At 37.1% G+C, this 26,353-nt stretch overlaps 1 protein-coding gene across 3 annotated transcripts in view; it reads right to left on the reverse strand.

The window, feature by feature from the left end:
* The window catches only part of DIAPH2 (diaphanous related formin 2), an 817,355-nt gene that overhangs the window by 709,503 nt on the left and 81,499 nt on the right, over positions 1-26,353 (reverse strand). For 2 of the 3 annotated variants that reach the window (XM_078147949.1, XM_078147947.1), the window contains one exon: positions 24,643-24,663. The exons of the other annotated variant lie outside the window; for it this stretch is intronic. In XM_078147949.1, the coding sequence (XP_078004075.1) occupies positions 24,643-24,663 (21 nt within the window). The remainder of the gene's footprint in view (positions 1-24,642; positions 24,664-26,353) is intronic. 3 annotated transcript variants of the gene reach the window in all.

The raw sequence follows: 26,353 nt of genomic DNA on the forward strand, positions 1-26,353 counted from the left end.
AAGTATGTGAAGGGCTGTCATATGGAAGATCAACTAGCCTTGATTTACTTGGCCTCATAAAGGTGAGGCAGGAATGGAGGGTGGGAGTTGCAAAAAGGTCACAAATTTAGACTTGATAAATTGAACATTTTCACGACTATAAGAACTATTCAAAAGGGGAAGGAGCAATATTAGGAGACTCTGTATTCCCCTTCACTAAAGACCTTCAAAGTCAAGGCTGGATGATCATTAATTGGGAATGCTATAAAAGATATTCTTGGTCAGGTATGGTGTGGAATATGGGGCCTCTGAGATGCCTTTCCATCTCAGATTCTCTGATCAATGTCTTGTAAATGAAAACAAGATGTGACAAAGTAAAACAGTTCAGCAGATTATGTGTTGCAGAGGCTGGAAATCTCACCTACTTTATTTTTCCTGATCTTTGAAATCTTCTGCTAAATAGCTATGCTAACAATATTGCCAGCAATGCTCTAACTAGAATTAGGATGGTTTCTTAAACCAACAATAGAAATTGACCTCCATGTTACTCAAGTTTGCCATTGTAAAAGTTACACGTGTTGTACATTTTAATACTGAGATAGATGTATAATTTCATTGATGATTGTATTACTTCCAAAGACGTCAAATGCAATCTATTTAGAGCCTCTCCATGTCATTCATGACAAGTCATCAAATCATGGTTTTACAGCTCTACAAAAATTCATTCCAAATGTAGAGGAGCAAAGTTAATTTAGGTAGAGCAGGTAAAAAGCTGTTGGTGGAGATGTTATATAATCTGAACATTACTTTTATAAAGCTAAGCTGTATTATTATGTGAAGTATCCAAATTCCAAGTAATTAGAAAACAAATCAATGCAGTAAAACCTCTTCCTGAAACTGTGAGAAGAAAAAGTCATCGTGGACAGCTAATGGCTTATACCCCAGCATTTTTTGTTTTAAGGAAATAGGGAAAGTTTTGTTAAATAGGATTTCAACTAGGTCTTAAAGGACAAGCAGAATTTGGAAAAGCCAGAGGAAGAGTAAATAAGAAACAAAATGGAAGAAATAATGTGATTAAAGGGACAATGGAGAATGAATATAATTGCAGGGGAAAAGTTGACAATAAGCGATAGGAGATAAAGTTGGCTAGGAAGCATAGGGCAATATTATGGGGAAACTTGGAAGTAAAGATAATAATGATGTACTTGATTCTATACGCAACAGCAAAGCTGATGAATAACACATTTTCCTCCATTGTTTTTACTCAGTCATATCTGAACCCCATTACCACCACCACAACCACCATCCACCAAGAATTAAAAAAATTAAATGACCCTATTGCTTTTTTCATAATACATAAACCTTATACCTTACAATTATATTTTTAAATTAAATGTGTCAGTAACCAATTTTCTCATTAGTAGTATGAGTTAGTGTTTCATTATCATAAAGTTAATCTGAATTTCTGGATAAATATTCCATGATAGTAAGCAAGAAAAAAGTTTAAAACTTCCTTCCCCCCCAAAAAAAAAAAAAAAAATTTTTGCAATATAAGTATACTAGAACAGTGGGATCCAAACATTTTTAATCACGTACATCATCAGAAAAAATAATTTTGAATATGCTTCCCCCCAACGTATATATTTACTTTTAAATTATACACATGTACTACTAGTTGTTCAGATGCTTTTCAGTCATGTCCAATTCTCTGTGACCCCATTTGGGGTTTCTTGGCAAAGATACTATAGTGGTGTGCCATTCTTATTTTACAAATGAGGAACTGAGGCAAACAGGGTTAAGCTCCTTGCCCAGGATCACACAGCTAGTTAAGTGTCTGAGGCCAGATTTGAACTCAGGAAGATGAGTCTTCTTGACTTCAGGCCTAACATTCTAGCCACTGGGCTGCCTAGCAGCCAATACTACTAGATTATGTACCTTAAAAAAATTTATACAAAAAAACCCAACAAATTTAAAAGGATGAGATAAAAATGAAATAATAATTGATCCTATAGTCAGCAGGGAGCCACTACAGTTTTTTTTTTTGAGTAGATGAGTGACACAGACTTGTGCTTTAAGAAAATCACTTTGGCAATTTTGTGAAGGGTAGATGGGAAAGGAGAGTGATTTGAGGCAGAGAGACCAATTACAAGGCTATCGTTGTAGTAGAGAGGTAAGGAGAACCTGAATTAGGGTGGGTAGCTGGCTGGGTGAGTACAGAAAAAGGCAAATTAAAGAGAATTTTGGGGAGATAGAATCAACAAGACTTGGCAATAGATTGACTATGTGAGGAAGGATTAATAGTTGAAGATGAAAATGAGGCTGTGCAACTGAGTGATTAGGATGGTAGTGCCCTCAAAAGTAATAGGGAAATCTGGAAGAGGAACGAGTTGGGGTTAACAACAATGAAATGAGATCTGTGATCAGATTACAATCCATTCATGCCTTCTTATCTTGAGAGACTCATGATCCATGCAAAATGAAAATGACAAAGACTCCCACTCATCAGTGTGACTGGCCCCTCAACCATAGTCACAAGGTGATAGGAGGAGAAAAGGGTGGGTAGTTAAAGAGGGTGGGGAATTTTCTCAATAGTACCTACAAAGTTCTTGCTATGGATACCCAGGTGGTGGTTATACATATACATATATATCTATATCTATATCTATAGATATAGATATAGATATATACATTATATATACATATATGCACATACACATACACATATGTGTGTGTATGTGTGTATATACATATATGTGTGTGTAATGTGTGTATATACATATATGTGTGTGTATATATATATATATATATGTATGTATGCATATAGGCTATAACTGCCCTATAAGGCCAATACCCTGCTAAAAAGTAGGGAGGTTGGAAGCTTGTACAATGGGTAGAGGGGGCAAAATGAGGAGTATCAAGAGATAAAGGTAGGTGTGATTTAGACATGAGCCCCTGATTGTCACAGGAAGGGTGAGATGTGAGCCATCTTCCCACTCTCCATCGGTTCATCATAAATCCCTTGGGGTCACACTGAAGCTCCAACTTTACAACCCACTGAACTAAAAGTAAAAAGCACACAGGCAATACATACATTGCTCTGATAATCAACTATTTCAGTAATACCTATTTTCACAGGTATACGGTGTTATTTTATTTTTGAGGAATGAAAGCCATTTATGGACATTCTACTGGTCCTAACAGAAATCTATAAAAAAAACACTCAAAACTTTCATAATGTTACAGATAAAAATTAGTGTAGTGTACAGGGAAGGACAAAGCCATTTTAAGTGAAATGAAAAAGTGACATAGTAAGATGCTTCACATCAGACATGATCTAGAAATGGGTTTTTAATGTACAGCATATTTATAAGGGCTATGCAGCAGGAAGCCTAACTAAATTCTAAGTATAACAATTGCAGTGAATGGAAGTATCATGTCAGACATCCCATTACTTTAAATTCCACTACACCTGCCTAATGTTGGCTTCTGCAAAAACTACTCCTGGATAAAAGCCAATGAATTAGTATGGGTATAATTACCTCATAAAAGTACAAACAAAACAGATGTTAATCGTTTAGTTTCTTTATTTTATTTGTTACTTTCAGTAAGTAATAGGAATGCTTTTCCAGATTCTCTACCAAAAAGATCTGGCAGTGACTATCTTAAGAAATATGAAAACAAAATAAGATCAAAATGAGTGACTGTGTAATACACAGTTTATTGACTTTTAATAAAAGCATTATCAACCAAGCTTCCCATCTTGTTTTAATGCAGTTTCAATCCTTAATTTATCATGTACATGAACTTATACAATGTGTCAGCTGATTTTAATCAGCCTCCTGAAATGCAATAACTCAAAAATAAAATTAAAATTATACAATTGTATACTCACATACAATCTGAAGTGACATATTATAATTGGACATTAAAAACAAAAGCATGAAATTGCTCTAGCAGCTATTTCAGCCTAATCATCTGTTTAATATAGAGTGGTCTTGTCCAAATGAAGATCTTGGCTCACTAGCTGCAGTAATTCAGCAGCACCCGCAAAACAGGAATGAAAAGTAAAAGAAACAATTTAATTCTTACTAACACAGTCCTTCTAGATTTTGACAACATATCCTTATTCTATAACCAAGAGAATGGGCTCACATGCATCGTATTTGCAAATATAATCAAGGATGGAAAACTCAATATTGGTAGAAATGCAAGAAAACAAGCACACTGGTCAAGTTTTGAATTGCTCTAATCTTTTTGGAAAACAACTGGAAATTATGCAAGCAAAGTTACAAAATCATTCATACTCTTCTTGTATTTAGGGAATCTCACTATTGGCTCTGTATCCCAAGGAGGTTACAGACAACACATCTATATAACAATATTCACAGCAGCATTATCTGAAATTGAATACATACTATATGCCCAAAGACTACAGAATGGCAGAACCAACTGTGATATGGAAATGTATGGATTACTACTGTACCATAAGGAACAATGAAGACGAAGAAATCAAACAAATATGGGGAGAACTGTTATGATGTGATGCTAAGCAAACAAAATAGAACCAAAAAAATAGACAAATACTATGACTACATATGTTAAGATGACTTTAAAGACAACAAAAAGATGAAAAAAATTTCAACAATAGTGATACCAACTCATAAAGCATATATGCATGAGTAAAACAACTCAAGACTGCAGAAACTATCAGTCACCATAACTCTTTTCAGATGTTTTCCTTAACTACTGGGGAAGTGGCAGTTGTACCTGAGGGAGATGCAATTGGGAATATAATGAAAGTTTACATCAACAAAATGTGCTCAATAAAATTTTTCAGCTAAAAAACTTTCTGCCATCCTAATTTCCTATCACTAATCTTAGAATGCCCAAATGTTGTCTCTACAAATTTTATTTATACAACTCCTGAACTGAAACCTTCCTTCGTTTGTCCAGCTAGAAGTGATTCCTCCCTCTTTGAATCACTCATACCATACTATTTGATCTAGCCAACATACTCATCATATGCTAACACACATGTCTTATACACCACCACCGCCACCACCCCAACACACAATTTTAAGTTCTGTAGGGGAAGAGAGAGTTTTATTCACATTTTGGCATTTCATTGCCAAAAGGCACTAGGGCTCCTTATGAAATGAATTACAAAACAAAAGTGCCAAAGTGCCAATGATTTGTTACCAGAATACTACTTGGTATATAAATAAGTATCTCACCTAAAGTCTGTCATGAAATTTACCCTGTTTTACAGAATGGAGGTGTACCTAAAAAGATAGCTCTCAAGTAAATATTAGTTAAATAAAGTTTGTTTTTGTCTTTTTTTCTCCCTACCTAGTTGTTAAATGTACATATACATATGAAAGCAAACACACACACAGTATAACAACCTAGATCCAATGCTGCTGCATTCCTTCTGAGTGTTTTATACCTTTAGAGTTCTCTATAAAGGAATGCAGCAATACAGAATTTCAAGAGTAATAAAAGACAGTCTTGTTAAAGACTTATATATCCCCATGATGATTAGTGCCATCTGACAAGACCTTTTCTGGTGACAAGGATGGGTACCTGCTAAAGCCAGATGACCAAGTGCAATGAAACCAGCTACACAAAGCAAGAAGAAGGGATCCTTGCCAGAATCTGTACATGGCAGCAGCAAAGCACAACACCCCCAAATTCCTAGCCCAGAAACGACTTCATTTCCCAAGGAGAACATCGCTCCCAGGCAGATGAATCGCCTTTTCCACATAATAATATTTGAAACACTACTACTTTTGAGCGTAATTCCCAACTTTAAAATACTGCAAACATCAAGGTCCAACCAAGTGTTTACTATGTTCCCCCTATTCTCTTTAATGATCACTTTATATACTGGGTGCCTTTTTACTTTTCCAGTATGTCCAAGAAGGAGCAAAAACCTCAATACAAAAGACATTCCCTTTGGATGTGATTATAAAAGATCATTTCCAGGTAAAAGGTCATATGATAAAAATTCAAAGGAGAAAAGATACCTTACAGATTCACAGATGAGGGAAAGTTCATAACCTAACAAGGGATAGATGATATCAGAAAGACAAAATAAATGATCTTCATTATATGATATCAAAAAGTAATTGCATTAACAAAATCAATGCAAGTAGACTAAGAGAAAATGCTGAGTTGGGGGGGCAAAGTCTTCGCTTCAAACATTCAAATCTGATAAAATTTTAATATCTTAAATATGTAGGGACCTAGCTAACATAATTTAAATGACAATATTGCCTAAATTAATCTTTAGATTCAGTGCCATACTAAACTATCAAGGAGTGCTTTATAGAACTAGACAAAATAAAATTCATCTGGAGTAACAAAAAAAGGTCAATAATCTCGAGGGAAATAATGAAAAAGAAAAGAGGAGAGAGAGCTAGCTGTACCAGATCTCAAATTATACTAGAGTAGTAATCATAAAAACAATTGGGTACCAGTCGAAAAGACAGAAATGATGATCAATGAAACAAATTAGATATTCAAAACACAGAAACAATCTAACAGCAACAGTATTCAACAAACCCACAGACACCAACTACTAGGGCAAGGACTCACTATAAATTTCTGGGAAAGCTGAAAAGCAGTCTGCGGAAATAAGGCTTAGGTGAACAGTTCACACTACATATAGGAAGGAAAAAAGCATTTTTTAAATGCCTATGTGCCAGATATTATATTACATGCTTTACAAATATTATCTCATTTGATCCTTATAATAACTTAGGGAGACAGGTACTATTATTATCCTAAGTCTACAGTTGAGGAAACTGAGGCAGACAGTGTTTGAGTGACTTGTCCAGGGTTGCACAGATAGTAAATATATCTGAGGCCAGATTTGAACTCAGGCAGGTCTCCTATATTAATATGTGCCATATTATACATTATGATGCTTTAACAAGCTTTAAATTGTTTATTATGCAAACAAAATAAAATGTAGTTAGGATTAAAAGGGAAATCCTGAACTGAAAAAAATCTGTGCAGCAAACTTCACTGATAAGGTCTATTAACTAATATATTTAGGGAAATGATATAAATATATAAAGACAAGAGCTCTTCCTCAATAGATAAAGAGAGGATATGGACAAGTGGCAGAAAACACAAGCCATCTGTAACAGCCTTTTGAGAAACTGCTCCAAATTACTATTATGAGAAATGGAAATTAAAGCAACTTTCAAGTTCCACTTCATAACCCTCAGATTGGCAAAGATGACAAAAAAGAAAATGAGAAAGTGTTAGGGGGGTTGTGGAAGGGCAAGGCCTCCGATGGGACACCTTGGTGCAGCTGTGAATTGGCCCAGCTATGCCCAAGAAGCCACTAAACTGTGCACACCCTGTGAAGCCAGGCCATTTGATGCCAAATCCAGCATAGTTTTAGCTGTACGATGCCCATGCAAGATGCTATGAAGGGTCTGAACTAGGGTGAAGACCAGGAGAGTAGTAAGAAGCAGAGGGTGGGAGAGAAATGGCAGAAAATGAGAATCAACAAGACTTGGCAAATGATTAGATATGAGAGATTGAGAGAAGGGAAGAATGACGCTGGTAGCTGTAATAGAAATAGGGAGCTCTGGATTTGTTGGGTGTGAGGTGGGGAAAGTTCTGAACATGTCAACTTTGAGATGCCCACAGATAGTTGGTAAGGTAGGAGTAGAGTGCAGCAAAAAAAGATCAGAGCTGAGTCTTTCATTCCCGGTAAACAAGAATTGTGTGCTGGCTTTGTATAAGGACTAAGTTAAACAGTGCCCTGGATATATTGGACATACTATCTAATATAGCTATTAACAGTTAAATTCCCTGAATAAAAGTCGATTCTAACCAACTGACCCCCCAGTAGAATGTGAACTTCCTGAAGGCAGGGACTATTCTTTATATCCCCAGCACCAAGCACAAAGCCTTGCACAAGGGAAAGAGCTTTGTGTCTGTTTGTATTGTTCATTAGGTTACATTAGACTGTATATCATGAGCAATAAAAGCTGACTGCAGACCCACTGTGTGTGTGACACTCCTCTCTGCACACGGCAAAAACACCTAGAAAAGAGCAGCTGACTCTTCTTCACAAAGCTGACAGTTAGCAAATATAAAGAAAGAGATCTAAATCTCCATTTTTAAAAACCACACATACCTACAGATATTTTCACCTTATATACTTGATTTAAACTATTAATTTTTTTCTAATTTGTTTCTAGAAACGTAGTTGTTCCCAATGCAATGATACATGTAATTTCTATAGTAGTAAGAGTATTTGGATTATGATAAAAAAACAAATATTAAGTCTGTAATCATTTATGAACAAGATTTATATTCTTTTAGAGACAGTCCGGTAAAGCATATTTTACTCCTACAAAAATTTCTATAGCCTTAAACATTTGCAAAGTACTTTACATATGTTATCCCATTTGACCCTTACAATAAATCTGGGAAGGAGGTGCTATTTTTATCCCCATTTTATAGATAAGGAAACTGAGAGTGAGAGAAGTTAAAGAAAACTGAGGCTGAGAACAGTTAACTTCTTCCTAGGCAAGTGACTTGCCCAAAGTCACACAGCTACTAAGTGCCTAAAGTAATATTTGAATTGAAGTCTCCCTGTCTCCAGGTCTGTACTCTATCCACTATGCCATTTGCACTGGTGGGCTCCTTTTAAGCTTGTGCTTAAAAGTGGCTGCACAGATTTAAGGAATACTGGACAGACAAATGCCTTAATAGGAATATTTGGACCTCCCAGATTAGGCAAAGCATAAACCGTCACAGTAAAATGAATATACAAAATGTCTCAAAAATCTTAGTGCAGTTTTAAGCTAGCATATATATGTGTGTGTGTGTGTGTGTGTGTGTGTGTGTGTGTGTATGTTTTTTTTTCTTTCTATTGTTCTTATATTTGTTCTTTAATATTACTAAGGCTTTAAGATGCCACCTGTCCAGGCAGATTTCAGAAAAACCCAGAAAGACTCACATGAACTGTGAGTGAAGTGAGCAGAGCCAGGAGAATGTCGTACAAAGCAACAGCAACATTGCGCAATGACCAACTTTGATAGACTTAGCTCTTCTCAGCAGTGCAAGGATCTAAGACAACTCCAAAAGACTCCTGATGAAAAATGCTGTACACATCCAGAGAAAGAATTGTGGAGTCTGAATGTAGATCAAAACATATTATTTGCTCTCTCTCTCTTTTTTTCTTGTTTCTTCTTTCTCATGATTTTTCCCTTTTGTTCTGATTCTTCTTTCACAACATGACTACTGGGGAAACATGTTTAACAGGATTGTACATGTATGTGTATATATGTATATATATAGATAGATAGATATAGATATAGATATAGATATAGATATGTATATGCTTGCTGTCTTGGGGAGGGGGGAAGAGAGGAAGGGAGAAAAATTTGGAACTCAAAATTTTACAAAAATGAATTCTGAAAACTATCTTTACATTGGGAAAATTTAATTGGGAAAAAACCAAAATACTATTTAAGGGAAAAAAGATACTGCATGCCAAAAAAGGAAATGTGTCCTAGTTATTGGTCATGGAACCAGGAAAGTCAAGTAAACTGATCAAAAGACACCAGACACTACACCAGTACAGACCTAGCCAGTGGTATAAGGCCAAAGGTTCTCTGTCCTAATGGATAAGAGAATGGCATACAAAAAAAGCAGTCAGAAGGCTATCTCCCCTAAAGGGTCAGGAAGGCTGATCAGAATAGAGGAAATAACAATATGAACCTACTCTACGGTTAGGATGCACAGATGCTTCAGTGAAGGTATCTTATACTTTATTTATAAAATACATTATACAGACATTGCCAGGAAATTCAAAACACTGACACTACAAAATCTACACAGATCTTCTATTTGTTGTCTCTCCATTTCCCCCCTCTTTAAGCACCCTCATGATGACTTGTCCCATTCTTTCTATTCCTATGACTTGTATCCTATCGTTCAGGCTTTTGTAGCCTCTTGTCTGGCATTGTATAGCAGAAGGAAATTGAATTTGGAATCAGAGGACCTGGCTTCAAAGGATATGCACAATTTTGTGACTTCCTGGCATAGCTCCAAATTGCTTTCCAGAATGGCCGGCCCAATTTGCAGCTGCACCAATGTGCTGTATCAGGGTGCTTGTCCTCCCACAACCCCATCAACAATGTGGCATTTTCTTTTTTGTCACCTCTGACAATCTGATAGGTTTGAGGTAGAACCCAAAGCAAACTATATGTAATAGACATTTATGTTTTCATGTATAATCCTCATTTTCTGTTATACCTTGAATATTAAAATGTTCTTTTTTTCATGTTCAGGATGTTTCATTCAGAATGGAAATTTTTTTTTAAATCCTACAGAATGAACAAAGAAAATAATTGAAACAATATCTTCAAAAAAGTAGCAGGAGACAAAAAAAATCAACCTCCCCATTCAAAATGTGTATATACATATATTATACATATAAATTATATATATTATATGTATATTTTATACATATTATATTATATGCATATTGCATACACAGACACTATATATAAATATATATATATACACATATATATGCATACATATATGTGTGTATATATCCAGGAAGACATAATATAAAGGTGGAACCCTATTCAAAATTAACTACAAAATGCTTAAACTAACTGGGAATCAATCTACCAAGCTATATTCAAGACCTGTAGTGATGCAGTAACAAAATTTTCTTATCCTGTCCCTCATCCTCTTCCCTTCTCAGACCCAGATCTCTTGATTATACTATTACATTTTTATTCTTTCCTTGACTACCTCAGATAAAAAGGTGTAAGGGCAGAAAATAGGATTAGATTCTGCAAGAAAAACAAAGTCACAGGTAATTTTAAAGAGTTCTATAACAGGATGTGATAGAGGAAAAAGTTAATTTAATTATAACCTTTAATGTTAACTGGATAAATACCATAAATCAAGAGAGCTGCAGAACAGATTAGAAAACAAAACCTAAATAATTTTCTGAATGAAAAATGCACATAAAACATTAAGAGTTACAGTGAGAGACTAGAATAATGCTTCACCTGAATCCCAAAAAGCAGAAGTTGCAATTATGTTTTCAGATAAGACTACAACAATAAAAATAGATGCTGGCAAGAGACAAATGAGAAAAGTAAGTCAAGCTTAAAGGCCCTATAATGAAACAATCATAATAACTACATGTGACTGATATCCTTCTTTTAGAGCTAGTTAAATTTAACAAATATAAACAAGAAGGCAATTTTGAATTTCAATCAAACATTGGAAAAGTAACTTTGATAGATGTATGTGCAATTATTAAATGGGAATCTAAAAGAGTATTCTTACTTTTCAGCATTGCATAAAACCTTTACCAAAAAAAAGAATATGCTATAGCATAAGGAACTCAAATAAATGCAAGAAAGTAATGATATTTAAATATAACCTTTACAAAAGTTAGCACGATACAAACTCGAGTGAGTATGGACAATTTTGCATAAGATGCAAATGAAAATGAAGACTAAGTAATGATGGCCAAAATAATGAATGGATCAAAGAAGAAATCATTGAAATAATAATCACCCTAAAAAGAATTTTTTAAAAGCACATAAAATTCTATGAAATGTAGCTAAAGCAATCCATAAAAGAAAATTTCTCTCACTTAGCACTTAAGCACAGAGTCTGGCACATGGTAAAGAAAATGCTGTGGAGGAGCTATGGGGGAAAATGCTTCAAAAATACTAATTTGGTATCTGTATACAAGGTGAATTCAAGAGGGCAAAAAACTGGAGGCAGAGAGACAAATTAGGAAGCTACTGCCATCTGGGTGGAAGGTAACAAGGACCTGAATTAGGCTAGTTATGGTATGAATAAGGAACTGATGGGAGAGATGCTATGAAAGTAGAATCAACAGGACTTGTCAAGATTAGACATGAGCGTAAGTGAAAGTGAAGAGTCAAGGACGACTCCTAGGTGAACTTGGGTGAATAGAAGAACAGTGGTGTGTTCAATAGAAAGAGACAAATTAAATAGAAGGATAGGTTTTTGGGGAAAGGAAACGAGCTCAATTTTGAACAAGATGAATTTAAGATATCTACAGGACATCCAGGGAGAGATGAACAGTAGGCAATGTGTGATACAAGCATGGAGCTCAAAAGGCAAATGAGGGATACATAGATTAGGAGTCATCTGCATAAAGATGACAGTTAAGCTCATGAAAGCTGATGAGATTACCAAGAAAGCTAGAGGCAGGGATGAAAGAGGAAAGGATGGGGGGGGCGGGCAGAGAGGGGGACAAGGACCAAAACTAGAGCCCTTTATCAGTTGACTTGTGCTGTCATATTTAAATTTTTGCAGTCTTAACCTGTCACTTCCTGCACCCCCCTTCCTTTGCTCATAAAGCTTGAACCACTCATTATTACTACCAGGATAAAATATAAATTATCCTGTTTGGCATTTAGCTGTTCACAATCTAATTCAAAACTATCTTTCCAGGCTGATAACACAAGACTACACCTCAAACAATCTATATTCCAACCATTGGGCCTATTTTCCTGAAATCAACATTCTATCTCCCATTTCCATGCTTTCAAACAGGCAAAGTAACCCCCAAGCCTGGAATGTTCCTACTCCTTACATCTACTTGTTAGAACTCCTAGCTCTTTTCAAGCTTCAGCTCAAGCGGCACCTCTTACAGAGGCCTTTCCTGATTCCCCTAGGTGTTAGGAACTCCTCAAAATTACTTCTTATTGATGTTACATTTACTCATCTTTGTATATGTGGTTATCTCCCCCTACCCCCGCCATAAAAGGCAAGATCCTGAAGAACAGAAGCTGTTTCGTTTTGTCTTTAAATCCCTAGTGCCCAGCATAGTGCCTGGCACATACTTTAAACATCTAATAAATGCCTGTGGAACTGAATTTCAACTCAGGTCAAGTATAATGGACAATGTTGGTACAAAGCTATTGAACTTGAAGTATTATATAGCCTTGCTTTCTGTCAACAATCAGTATAAACTTGAAAGTGACTTGTACTCTCCAGAGCTATAACACTATTAGGCAATGTTGCTTCACTGTCCTAGGCAAATAAATTCTTTGGGGGTAGAGGTTCTTCTGAGTGTTTTGGTACGGCGGGGGGGCAGTCTGTTGCATCAAAACAAAATCAACAAAAATATTTTTTCTCTTACAGAGGACAGTCTTAGAAGATTATCAACAATATTATCAACACACAAAATAATGAAAAAATGGTAGGAGGAAAAATGAGTTTGCAGAAAGATTGACTCATAAACAAATTAAGTGAGATCATAGCAATATCATCAGGGATGAAACCAGGCTTTTAAAGGGCTTCCTAACCTGACCCCTCTCTACATTTCCATTCCTCCTACATCTTACTTTCTTTCACATACTCTGCAACCCAGTCACTTTGGTCTCCCTGCTGTTCCTGACACAAGAGATGCCATCTCTTGCCACCATGCACTTTCATTAACTGTCCCCTATACCTGAAATTTCTTTTCCTCCTCATCCTCACTTCTTGGCTTCTGTGGTTTCTTCCAAGTCTCAGCTAAAATCTCACCTTCTGCAAGAAGCCTTTCCCATTCCTCCTAAATATCGGTGCCTTCCCCACCACATCATCTTGAACTTAATTTCTGTATATCTTACTTACACACAGTTGATGGCACAGTACTCCACCCCACCCCTGCCCATTGAACTAGGAATTCCTTGAGAGCTAGGCTGTTGTTTTTTATTGTTGTTGTTTTTGCTTTTCTTTATATCCTCAGCATTTAGCAGCAATCCTGGCACATAGTAGGAACTTAATAAATGCTGTTTGATTTGACTTGAGTTGGAAGGAAGACAGTAGACTGATAAAGAATGGAAAATCACTCAACATTTTCATAACACATAATTAATACAAAACAACACAAATGTGTAAGAGTTGCAAAAGGATATCTGAGAGATTTTTTACTGCAACAGGAAGGAAATCAGGGAAGGCTTCATGGAAGTAGAGGGAGCAGCATTTAAGTTGGATAAAATTTCAATATGCAAAAATGAGGATGAAAGTATGTAATCCAGGTGTTGAGCACAGCATGAACAAATGTATGGAGGTAATCTCAGCTAACATTTACACAGTGTTTTATAGTCTGCAAAGCACTTTACTTATAATACATTATCCCATTTGATCCTAACAAGCCTGTGCAGTAGGTACTATGGGTGTTGTCTCCATTTTACAGATTAGGAAACTGAGGCTTAAAATCTAAAAGACTTGCCCAAAATCAAACAGCTAGTTAGATAACAGAGGCAGGAACCCAAACCAGGTTTTTCCTGCCTCCCACTAAGGCATTCTTTTACTATATCATGCCATGAGCATGTATGAGGGTTGGTGAGTTGTCTAGGTGACTTCTGAATCCATGTACAACATGGGCAGGGCAAAAAATGGAAGATGAGTTTAGAATGATAGGATGGCATCACATTGGGGAGAAGTTTGAATACTAAGCTATGGACAATGTTTGATATGCAACAGGAAGTCACCAGAGGAACGACATGAACGGAACTATGCATAAATCTGCAAATGTGATAAAGTAAAAAGAACACTGAATTTGGGATAAGACAATCTGGATTTGGATTGATTCCCACTCTGGATCCCCAGTGGTAGATTTGGATCTACCACTTACCAGCTATGTGACCTTAAGCAAGATACTTCATGTCTCTGAGCTTCCATTTCCTAATTTACAAAATACAGATGTTGGAGAAGATGGTTTCTAAGATCCCTTGCAGCTCTTAAGTCCTATTCTGAAGATTAATCTACTAGTAATTGTGAAACTTGGAATGGGGTGGGGTAGGGAGTGGAAAACTAGAGTCAGGAACATTGGTTAGGAGGCTAAGTGCAATAGTCATGTAGGTGCTGAGAGCCTATAACAGGACAGAGGCTGCATGAACAGTGAAAAGGTAAACCTACATGACATAGATTGCCAAAGCAGAAAAGACAGAACTGAACAACTTTTTAGATGTAAATGGTCCCAGAAAGAGGGGAGAATCAAATATAACAGTGAGATTTCAAGCCTGAGCAACTGGGTAAATAATGGAACCACTGAAAGAAAAAAGGAGGTTGGAAGAAAGAACTGTTTTTAGGGGGGAAAGTCATTTCCATTTTGGACACATCAAGTCTGAGGTACCAGCCAGGCATCCAGGTAGGCCACTGGAAATGGGAGTCTGGAGCTTGGGAAAGAGATCAGAAATGGAGATACAGATTTTGAAATAATCTGATTTTCTGAAAAAGAATGTCCTTGAACAATAAAGGATATACATCCCCAGTCTTTACTACATGTTAAACTCTATGCTGGCAGTAATGAACCTTATATAAAGATCACATTGGAGAGATTATGCTAAGTAAAAATTTTCAACTACCTGTAACAAAACTATCCTACAATGTATAACTGGCAAAAATGCTAGTGTGCTATACTGTTATTTCACAGTTGAAAGGCAAAAAAAAAAAAAAAAAAGAATTTAGTACATTTTTCTCAACTGCAAAAGTCAACATAACACAGAGAAATGGGTAGCTAAGTTTTTAAAGGAACTCATATAAGGTATGACTTCACAAGGAAAAAAAAGTTACCCATATATCTTATCATGGAACTACTGAAGTACCTCATCATACACATACAAAAAATGAATTTGGGGGCAGCTAGGTGGCGCAGTGGATAGAGCACCGGCCCTGAAGTCAGGAGAACCTGAGTTCAAATCCGGGCTCAGACTAAACACTTGACACTTACTAGCTGTGTGACCTTGTGCAAGTCACTTAACCCCAATTGCCTAAAAAAAGGAAAAAGAATTAATTTGGAAGAGAAAAATGATACCTAATTACTTTATTACTCCAGTGGCTCCATAATCTCCTCAGTGTGGGCATTCTTTTCAATGCCACAGACTGCAACCTACCATGTTGTCTCAAACTGCATAGCTCTTATCCATATTTCCCCCTAAATTATCCAGGAGGTTCAGATTGTCCTAGACATTTTTGGCAAGGTCCTTTAATAGCATAGAAGCACCAATGGACCATTTGGGCTATTCCTCACTCTCAATACATAACAGCGTTCCTCTTTTTCTGATCACACATCTTCTAAATATTATCTTTTATGCCATTTTGGGTGAAGGAGACATCAATGGCAATGGACTACAAAGCCACATAAACCTTCCATTAATTCCTCCTTCATAAAATACACTGGAGAGAAATTCTGTAGAGTTCTTCATGCTAAAAATTCTCTAAGTGATATTTAATTAACATTAGAAAACAATAGAATTTATGTAACACCTGACAGTAAATAAAAAGTATCATGGCTATTTAATAACAGAAGAAGTAGAAGTTTAAGAAGATTCACTGACCTGTGCAATGTAACAAGGGAAAATAAGTAGGTGAATTGGGGGTCAAATACATCTCTCAATGCAGTGTTTCTTCTACTAAACCCATGCTCAGAACTGCAAAGGTATTGCCAACACAGAGACTTTTGACAGCCAAGAGATATCACAAAACGTTATCATTCCTATTGGGAAATTTCAATTAATTTATAAAACATGTTAGAAAAAATGATGTAGCACTATTTTTTCCTTTTAAGTGCTCCCAATATTAATTAATCTCTCTACATTCTTTTGGGCACCTTTAAATATTGAATTTATCCTAGCATAATAAATGTGATTTTACTTATGGCAATACATCCTAATGTAAGGGAAGGCTCAGTTTAGGAAATGTTCTTCAAGTCAGTGAAGATATGTAGAATTTAAAAGCACAAAAACAAAAACAAAACCTGAATACCTATAGCCAAAACAAGTATCTCATCTGATTATCTTTATTAAAATATAAGGAAAGGGAAAGTATCTATTTATTGTACTTAATGGATATGAAATTTAAAAAAAATTAAATTGGGAGTTTAACAATGTTTATGTAATTTTTAAAAGATCAGTTATAATCGCCCACCATTAAATAGTCTCGTCTTATTTTCATCTGATTACCACATTAGTTTGTTTTTCTATTTTTTATGCACCAGTTAAAATGTAATGAAATTAATCATTTTTATTCTAATTGAATTTAGATATTTTCAACAAAATTGTCACTACCATAAAATTGAACATTTTACAGTAGCAACTATTCCAGTTACCAAAACTAAACAAGAAAAAAAAAGTCAAAATGGGATATGAATGCTAATGCTCTGTCATTATAAGCAAAGCTACCTATAAATTCCAATAATGCACAGTTTGTCTCCCCCTTCTGGCTTGCACAATTAATTATGCAGAAAACACTGAGTAAACTAAGACTGAAATCCTCCTTGCAAGTTTTCCCTTAATTCAAATAATTAACATGAAACAACTAAGCCATGAAATGCCACAAATCCTACAATCATATCACCAATCTAGGACTACAATATCAGTTAACCGATCCACTCACGTACACGAGCCAACTCCCAACACTGTCGTGTTTAGCACTATTTTAGGGACAGCATTACAAAGCTGGCTAGCTAATAATAACATTTGCAAATATGTTATACTGACAATACATTTTCAAACTAAACAGGAATGGAGTCTCAGTATGACAAGCTCTCCTAACCTAGAGAACCATGGAACTACACAATAGGGAGAAAATTGATTATGAAGTGTTCAAAATTCAAAATATTAAGGAGCCTGGTAATACCTATATGAAATGCCTGTCATTTTCTCACCCAAAATGAATAAAGATATAATGAGTTATTTAACCCCAGAGTATGGAGAGAAAGCAGTGGATAGGAAATCAGAAGACCAGGGTTTGACACCCTCCTCTGCTACTTACTAACTGTATGGCCCTGGAACAAGTCACTTCCCCTCTCCAGATCTCAGTTTCCTCCCCTGTAAAATGAGAGATTTGGACTAGACAGCTTCAGAAGTCTTCCAGCTCTAGGCCTCAGATCCAGTGAGCCTTCCTAGATAATGAGCACCTTCCCCAGACATAGGGCTGCCTGGAAGTGGTTCAAATGACCCAGACTGGAACAACCGAAATCCCTCTGCCCATTCCCAAGTCAATGTGAGATGCTACACAACTGCTTCAGTGGCAGATACTCCAAGGATGACTCCATTTGGACCCCTGTACCACAATCTCCCATGCTAATTACATGTAGTTTTTAAAGCCCTGGTTTCTTGAGAGGACACAGAGATGCTTCAGTGAATGAACAGATGAGGAGAATCAAGGGGTACCTCACCAGAGTTTGATTAAATCTTCCACATGCAGTCAAATTCTCCCTTAAGCACAATCTGATGGTACATCACATAAAAAGGCTTGTGCTTTCAGCCCCTGGACTATGAGCCAATTAATTTGAAATAATGACATCACTGGGGAAGGAATTCTGAGTTTTTCCAGTGTTCTGCTACTAAAAATGCTGCTATAAATATTTTATTATATATGGGACCTTTCTTTAGATGGGACCTTTGGTTATTAGCTAACTCTGTTTTGGAGCACATGCTACAATATATCATAAATCATCTCCTTCTCAGGGTTAGGAGATACTGTATTGGAATTTAGAAAGGATAGAAAAGGTTCCATTGGTCCAGTCTCTTCACCCTTCTCCAAATCATCTATCCTATGTGTAAATATTTGCAGGGAGAGATTGCACCATCTCTCATTGTAACCTATTTCATCTGTGTCAAATCCTGTTATTTTATTAATCCCCTAAAACAGCTTTGTCAATGTTACCCTGAGGTGATATAACAATCTTTAACCCACTTCAAAGCCCATTGGCAAACATCTAGACCAAATAAAATATGGCTGGCCTCCAGTACGCCTGGGAGGAATCCCTGGGCCTTCCTCTGTGGTCCTGCTATAGCTCCAGTCCTTCTCCCATTTGTATCAAATCTTCCCCAAACTTCCCCAATTATTCCAGCCCACAATGATGGCTCTGTCTTCTAATCCTACACTCACTACTTAATGGGGTATCCCATTATACTGCAGAATCTACTTCTTTTTAACTACCACCTTGCTCTGCCTTATGGAGCCAAAGAGACATGAAATAATCCTAGTTCTATGTGCAAAGCATGTGCTAGGAGCTTAGAGGATACAAAGACAGTTGAGCAACAAAATACAAATGTAGTGCTATAGGAATGCAGGTGAAGAAGACCTCACTTCTGGCCAAAGTGACGAAGCAAGGCTTCGTGGAAGAGCTGGCATATGGGCTTAGCTTAGAAAGATAAGTAGGATTCCAACAGCCAGAAGAGCAATGTAGGCAGAAGAAAGCAGAGGAGCAAGGGCAGTACACTAATACACTGTTGATGAGCTGTGAATTGGCCCAACTGTTGCATAGACCAATTTGGAACTGTGCAATAAAAAACACAAAATTGTTCATGCCCTTTGACCCAGCAATGCCACTACTGGGAATATACTCAATGGAGGTCAAACACAAAAATAAACACCCCACATATACCAAAATATTTATAGTGACGATTTTTATGGTAGCAGGAAAAATGGAAACCAAACTCATCAATAAGGAAAGAGGTAAACAAATTGAAAATTAAATGAAATATTACTATGCCATAAGAAAGGACAAATCGAGGAAGGCAGAGAGATAAGGGGAGACTTAATTGCATTTATCCAACATGAAGAAAAGAAGAATCAGGGGAATGAGATACATAATAAATAAAACAGAAGACACCACTAAAAGGCAGCCCAACTCACATTAACTGCAATGACCGACATGCACCTTAAGAAAGTGGATGAGGAAACATGAACTCCCCTCCCATTAAAGAAGTGGGTGACCATAGGATTTAAGTGTATGTGTTCTCACTGATTTGCTACTTTCTTGGTCAGTTTTGCTTAACTGTCAGTTTAGTGTTTTGTTTTGTTACAATGGCGGACTAATTTGGGAGTGGGGAATATAAGTAACTGACCATGGTACTAAACACATTTTTTACTTAACTGTGGCAGCAGGGTATAGTATCACATGGAGGAGAGGCAAGTGCAATAGCAAAGGAGAGAGAGAGAAGACTGAGTGGTAGCAGTGGGAGAGGAAATAGAGGAATTACCGTGACATGCAATGCCAAGGTAAAATCTGTACAAGGGGCAACAGGTTGGATGGCAGAGAAGAGTCTAAGATGTTTCCAAAATCTCAATCTGGCTTCTGATATCATTAATGAACTGAAACTGCTCCCTCCAAAATTCTCAATAATCTCTTAATTGCCAAATTCGGGGCTGATCACACATGACCCAAGCAATGACTGATGAAAATGAATCCAAACATTCTTTGAACATACCTAGAGTGGACAAAAAATTGTAATGATAATAACAATATGTTATGGGAAGCTAGGTGGCGCAGTAGATAGAGTACCAGCTCTGGGATCAGGAGGACCCAAGTTCAAATCTGACCTCAGACACATGACACTTACTAGCTATGTGACCCCGGGCAAGTCACTTAACCCCAACTGCCAAGCAAAAATAAGAAGAAGAACAACAACAACAACAACAATAATAATAATGCTTGCAAAGCACTTTTATACATACTATTTCATTTTGTCCACATAACAACTCTAGGAGGTAGGTGCTATTATTACTCCCATTTAAAAGATCAGGAAACTGAGGCAGACAGAGGTTAAGTGATTTGCCCAAGAAGGTCACATGGCTTAGTAAGTGTCAAAGGCTAAATCTGAACTCAGATTTTCCTGACTCCACGCCCTTCAGAATATATCAAAGTAAATGTAAACTAGGTGTTCTATGGTGTTTGGAGGGATGTCTCAGAAAAAATTCTGACTATACATTTTTCCACTGCATATATTCATATCAGATCTAGACAGCACGTTGTGATTTCTCTTATCTTCCAAATAATAAGGTTGTAAAAAAGTTGTCAGAATTTATACAAATTATGACTTAGTCTGGTTTGCTATTAGCAAGTTTAATCAATTTTACACAAACTGGATTTACAGATTTTTTTTTAATTAAAAACATATTTCATTTATTTGGGGGGATAAAGAAGCAAAAAACAATTCAGATGCTCTAGGTAGTAAAACTAGCAGAGTTCTTGAGATGTAAAACATATCAGCATTTGGTTTTCCAATGGAGTATTACATTCAAAGAGGGCTAAGCCATAGCTAAATGAATGTACATTTGATATTCCAGCCTGAGGCCAGATAGCCATACCTAACCCTATGGGGATTTTGTTTCAACACCTGAGAATATTTAGGAATGCAAGCAGTCACTGACTTAGGGAGGTGTTGTGTTATGAAACATCACATATAAGCTCACTGTGTGAAGCTTGTCCTTATAGGAAGCCATGATCAATATTATAAATGGCAGTCAGTTTCTGAGACTCCAAAAGCTCATGATACATAGTGGAACTGACTGACAGTTTGGGTACTGTACTAATAGCCATCAAACATGACAAATAACCAGAGGCCATGTGAAAGAATGCTCCAAAACACTAAGAATAGAAGAGATACAAATTAAAACCACTTTAAACTCTTATCTCCCACCTCCAAAGGAAGGCAGAGGGGGAGAAAAAGCTGAGGAGGACAGCAGGTTTCTCAGCAGCTCCAACAGCAGCACTAGAAGAGGGAAGAGAGAGTCCTGGGCAGCAGATCCTTGGGAGAAAACTCAAGTGGCCACAGAAGGAAGAGTAACCGAAGGACCACAAGATCACAGACTTAGAGCCAGAAAAGCCCTATGACACCTCCTAGTCTAACCCCTTCATGGTACAGATCCAGGAAGGAGAACCATAAAGGTTAAATAACTTGGCCAAGGTGGTGCATGAAGCGAGCAGCAGAGCTAGGATGGAAACCTAGGTCCTCTGGTTCCAAGGAGCAAAGCTGGGTGGTGCTACAGTGGCTGGAGCACTGGGCCTGGAATCAGGTGGACCCGAGTTCAAATCTGGCCTCAGACAGTTACTACTTATATGACCCTGAGCAATTAACCCTCTCTGCCTCAGTTTCTTCATCTGTAAAATGAGCTGGAGAAGAAAATGGCAAACCACTTTAGAATCTTTGCCAAAAAAAAAAAAAACCAAATGCGGTAACAATGAGTTGCACAAGACTGAAACCCCTTCCATTGCACCAAGGGAATACTCAACTGCCAAATTCATTGAGCCTTCCTAATTAGTCAGAGGCACTATGGGTAAGTTCAATAAGAGCTTAGAAAAATAAACGCCAGAGATACAAGACTTCCTCGCCCTGCCCTGCCCGCCCTACAGGACCTTAGACGTCTTTGTAGTATATCACTAACATATTCTCTATCATAGATCAATCTAGATCAGCTAATCCAAGCCCCTCATGATCAGCTAATCCAAGCCCCTCATTTTACGGATAAGAAAACAGGCCTGGAGAGCCAGGAATGGAACTAGGATCCTGGGACTCCCCTGTCAGGATTTTTTCCACATGCTCATCCTTCCTGGAGGACTGAGAGAAGACCCAAAGAGTAAGCTGGAAAAGCCAGTGGTCAGACCAAGCCCAGCATTGGCAGGTGGTGGTACAGATAGCGTTATGGAGCATCCCCTGTCCCGCTTCCTTAGCTACTGGAGATACAAAGATATACAAGTCATTCTGCACAAAGTTCCAGTGATAAGGACACTTAAGATATAACAGAGAGCACAAAACTATAAGTCAGGCAAGACCTGAGTCCAAATCACCTCCATTACTGAGCAAACTATGTGTGCAATGGCAAGTTATTTGACTTTACTGAGCCTCCATTTTCTCATCTATAAAATGGGGGTGGGTGGTATTTGTAGTAAGAACCTTAGAGAGATTTGGGGAGTATTAAAGAGAAAAGTATGTCAAGGGTTCTATATATTTCCGCTATTTTTATTACTTTTCACCAGTACCTGACTCAAATTTGTGCATTAGACAAGTGCCTTAAAATGGAGGAGGGGTCTTCCAACCACCCTATTTTGTCAACTACTATCCTTCATTCATGTTTTACTAAGTTCTCCATGTACCTTCTGCAGAATAGAAGTAATATGTATACCATCAGGTCAAATTAGGAAAGTGAAAGTCTATGCTTGGCTCTTCACACCAACATGGATGACTCTTGGCATGGTATACAATGGTAAGTAACCACAGCACTAGAATGTTTCACTTAAAAACCTGCTGACTGTTCATGCTGGAAGGGACCTTAAAAAACATCTTATCCCAACCCTTCATTTTATTGTTTTTGGTAATTTTTTTATTTTAAATTTAAATACAAAAGAAAAAAAAAAGAAGCAAACTTAAATACTTAAAGTTAAAAACAAAATGAGAAAAAAACCACTGCCATGTGCACAGCAGAACATAAGAGAGGATTAAAAATAGAAAGCAATAAATTTCCATTTCAAGAAAGCCTATACAATAAATACTACATGTTGTGTTCAGAGCTGTCCATCTTTTCTTTATTTCCTTGTAGATTTTATTTTGTTCTCTGCTGCGTACTTTTTACTTTGTTCTTTTTTTCCCCTACCTCCCCCTCCAAAGAAGGCAACAATTAAGCTTGAAGAGGTATGTATGTATGCATGTATACATTTATGTGTATCTATGTATATGTGTGCATATATACATACACACATACACTTAGATACATATACATATAATAGATATCTATAATCATACTCACATACAGACATATACATTTATATGCATTGGTATAACAGCATATTATACTTGTTTGCCCTCTGTTTCTCTGAGGGTGGAAAGCATCTTCCTTCATAAGTCCAAGTCTGACCTGTTTTTCTAAATCCACCAATTCATCATTTCCCACCCCACAGCAATATTCTGACCTTATACTGTTGACCTTTCATTTCATAAATGAGAAAATTGAGCCAGAGAATAGATGTGACTTGTACAGAGTCACAAAGGTAATTAATGCCATAGCCAGGAAGAGAATCAGAGTCTTGGAGTAGCTTGTCTACCCTAATTCTAACTATGCAATAGAACTCAGCTAAGCACAGTGAATAAATCAAAAGGCAACTCCCCCAACCTCACCCCCACAAGCAGAGTTCCTGAGTAAGGTGTGTCTATGAGCACCAATGGAACACCAGGAAGAGCTGAAGCACATTGTCAGGGGGATCCACAGGACTGACAAGGTTCTGCTTCTCTTTGAAAACGTCAATTCAACTTGGTTAAAACCAGGACAACAGAATCCTATTCTATTTTTTAAAGTATTTAAATAATAAAGAGTTTAATGAGATTCAGAATTGCACATGGAAAAACATTTCCTCTCAATGTTTCTTTCATTACTTTGGTGAGAAACAAGCAAAAAAAAAAAAAGAAAAGAACTAAGCAAATCAAGCACTATAATCAACTATATGTACACACACACACACACACACACACACACACACACGCACACACACACACACGCACACACACACACGCGCACACACACACACGCACGCACACACACACGCACACACACACACACGCGCACACACACGCACACACACGCGCACACGCGCACACACACGCACACACACACGCACACACACACACACGCACACACGCACACACACACACACACACACGCACACACACACACACGCACACGCACACACACACACGCACACACACACACACGCACACACACACACGTACACACACACACACATACACACACACACGCACACGCACACTTTTTATATGCTCAATTCTCGAAAAATACAAATGTAATTCTGGGGCAGGGGAGGGGGGAGAACAATATATTATTTGTACTCACCATAACTTTACTTCCAACTATCTGCATACAGTTGTCAACACAGAGTGATTATGGTGTAAGAAAAAAAACAAATAGCAACAATATTAGCAACCAGAAGCTTTTCACAAAATTAGTTAAGTGTTTAGTAAATTCATAAATACCTAGTTCTACTGGTTATATAGTTTAGAAATAATATCTGATTAGAAATGGAAACGTAACAACACTATCACCATCTTAAAAAAAAAAGCAAGATGTTTTGAGATTACCAACTTAGAACATCCAGACAAATAAGAGATTGGTATTACTTTAGACCAAATAGTTTTAAAAGATTACTCTATGAGGGTTCATAATTCTAATGTAAAGTAATAAAAGACATGAAAGTAAAGGTGAGCATTAAATTATTTTTAAAATTCATAGTTATAATCCGAGTGAATACTAAGGAACAGAATAATTTTAGAGACAGAATTTTTTCTTTTTATTATGACAAGCATACAGTTAATATTGAGATGTTCATTTTTTAAACATTAATGCTGCTTTTGCAATTCCAGTAAGTAATTTAAGAAGTAGCCTTTGGATTTAAATCTTAAATATTTACTTAAATCAAACTGTAAGAAACACTCATTTTTAAAGGTAAAACCCACAAAAAAAGACATGTCACTTTCACTACTCCAGTTTTCTAGGTAATTATTTTATATGTCATGAAAGACTACTATGTATTGGATGAAGACAAACAAAAATGGTATCCAAGCCCACTCTTTAACATCCCACACATTCATTCTGATGAAGTAAGTAACTCCAAAAACCTCAGCTGGCCTTTTCCTTGAATAGGGATTAGGGACACAGTTCAAGTTCAGCAGACATTAACTCTGTAAAAGGAAGCTAAGTGATAACCATGACTAGCACTTTCTACCACAAATCCAACTAGAAGCAAACAGCTCAATTGGAGGATTCACAAAAATGGCAGAGGGGTTGGAATAACCAGACACATGGGTGTCCTCCCATTCACCACTTCTGCTCTGTGATGGGAAGCCCACTCTACACAGTCCCTGATACCACCCCCAATGCAGGAACTGCACTCTTTCAGAGGACTTTACTCGAACTGAGCAGCTTCTTCAGAGCTGCCTATGCCATGCTTCTCACATCCCCAAAGTCAGCTGCTCAGTAATGGTCTTCCAGCCATTTAGAAGATTTGGGGGTCCTTGTCACCAAGGGGTAGGAGCTGGTAGGAATGGCATTTATTTTATAGATACTAGGCTTGTTTCCCTTTAAGAGAGCTAGGAGGCCATCCTCAGGATTTGGTTGGTTCATGAGACTAAGGCTCAAGACACTGGCATTACCTCCTTGTGAGGGATGAAAAGCCCAGCGGATGGGGAGTTAGCAGCCGTGATGTTCAACAGAAATTCCACTACCTTATGGGATGTCTTTTATATCCAGCATAGCCACTGTGGCAAGTGTGGGGGCAGGAGAGAGCCTTATTCACCAAAATCAATGTTGTATCCTTATTAATACTTTTTATAGTTAAGTGAGCTTCTCTTTGTAAAATATTTTATCACCTGCAAATGTCTCATTGTGTTCCAAACCCAAGCCTGAAAGCATGGGACTGGCCTGAGTTAAACCTGGCCCAGACCAGAAAGAAAATGGGCAAATTCATATTAAAAAGATGGCAATGGGTACTAAATTTGAGATAAATATTTTTGCAGTTACCACTTTTTAAAAAATCAAGTTTCATACT

The sequence above is a fragment of the Phascolarctos cinereus genome, unplaced genomic scaffold, assembly GCF_003287225.1.
Source record: "Phascolarctos cinereus isolate Bilbo 61053 unplaced genomic scaffold, phaCin_HiC Scaffold_8;HRSCAF=390, whole genome shotgun sequence".
Lineage (NCBI taxonomy): Eukaryota > Metazoa > Chordata > Mammalia > Diprotodontia > Phascolarctidae > Phascolarctos > Phascolarctos cinereus.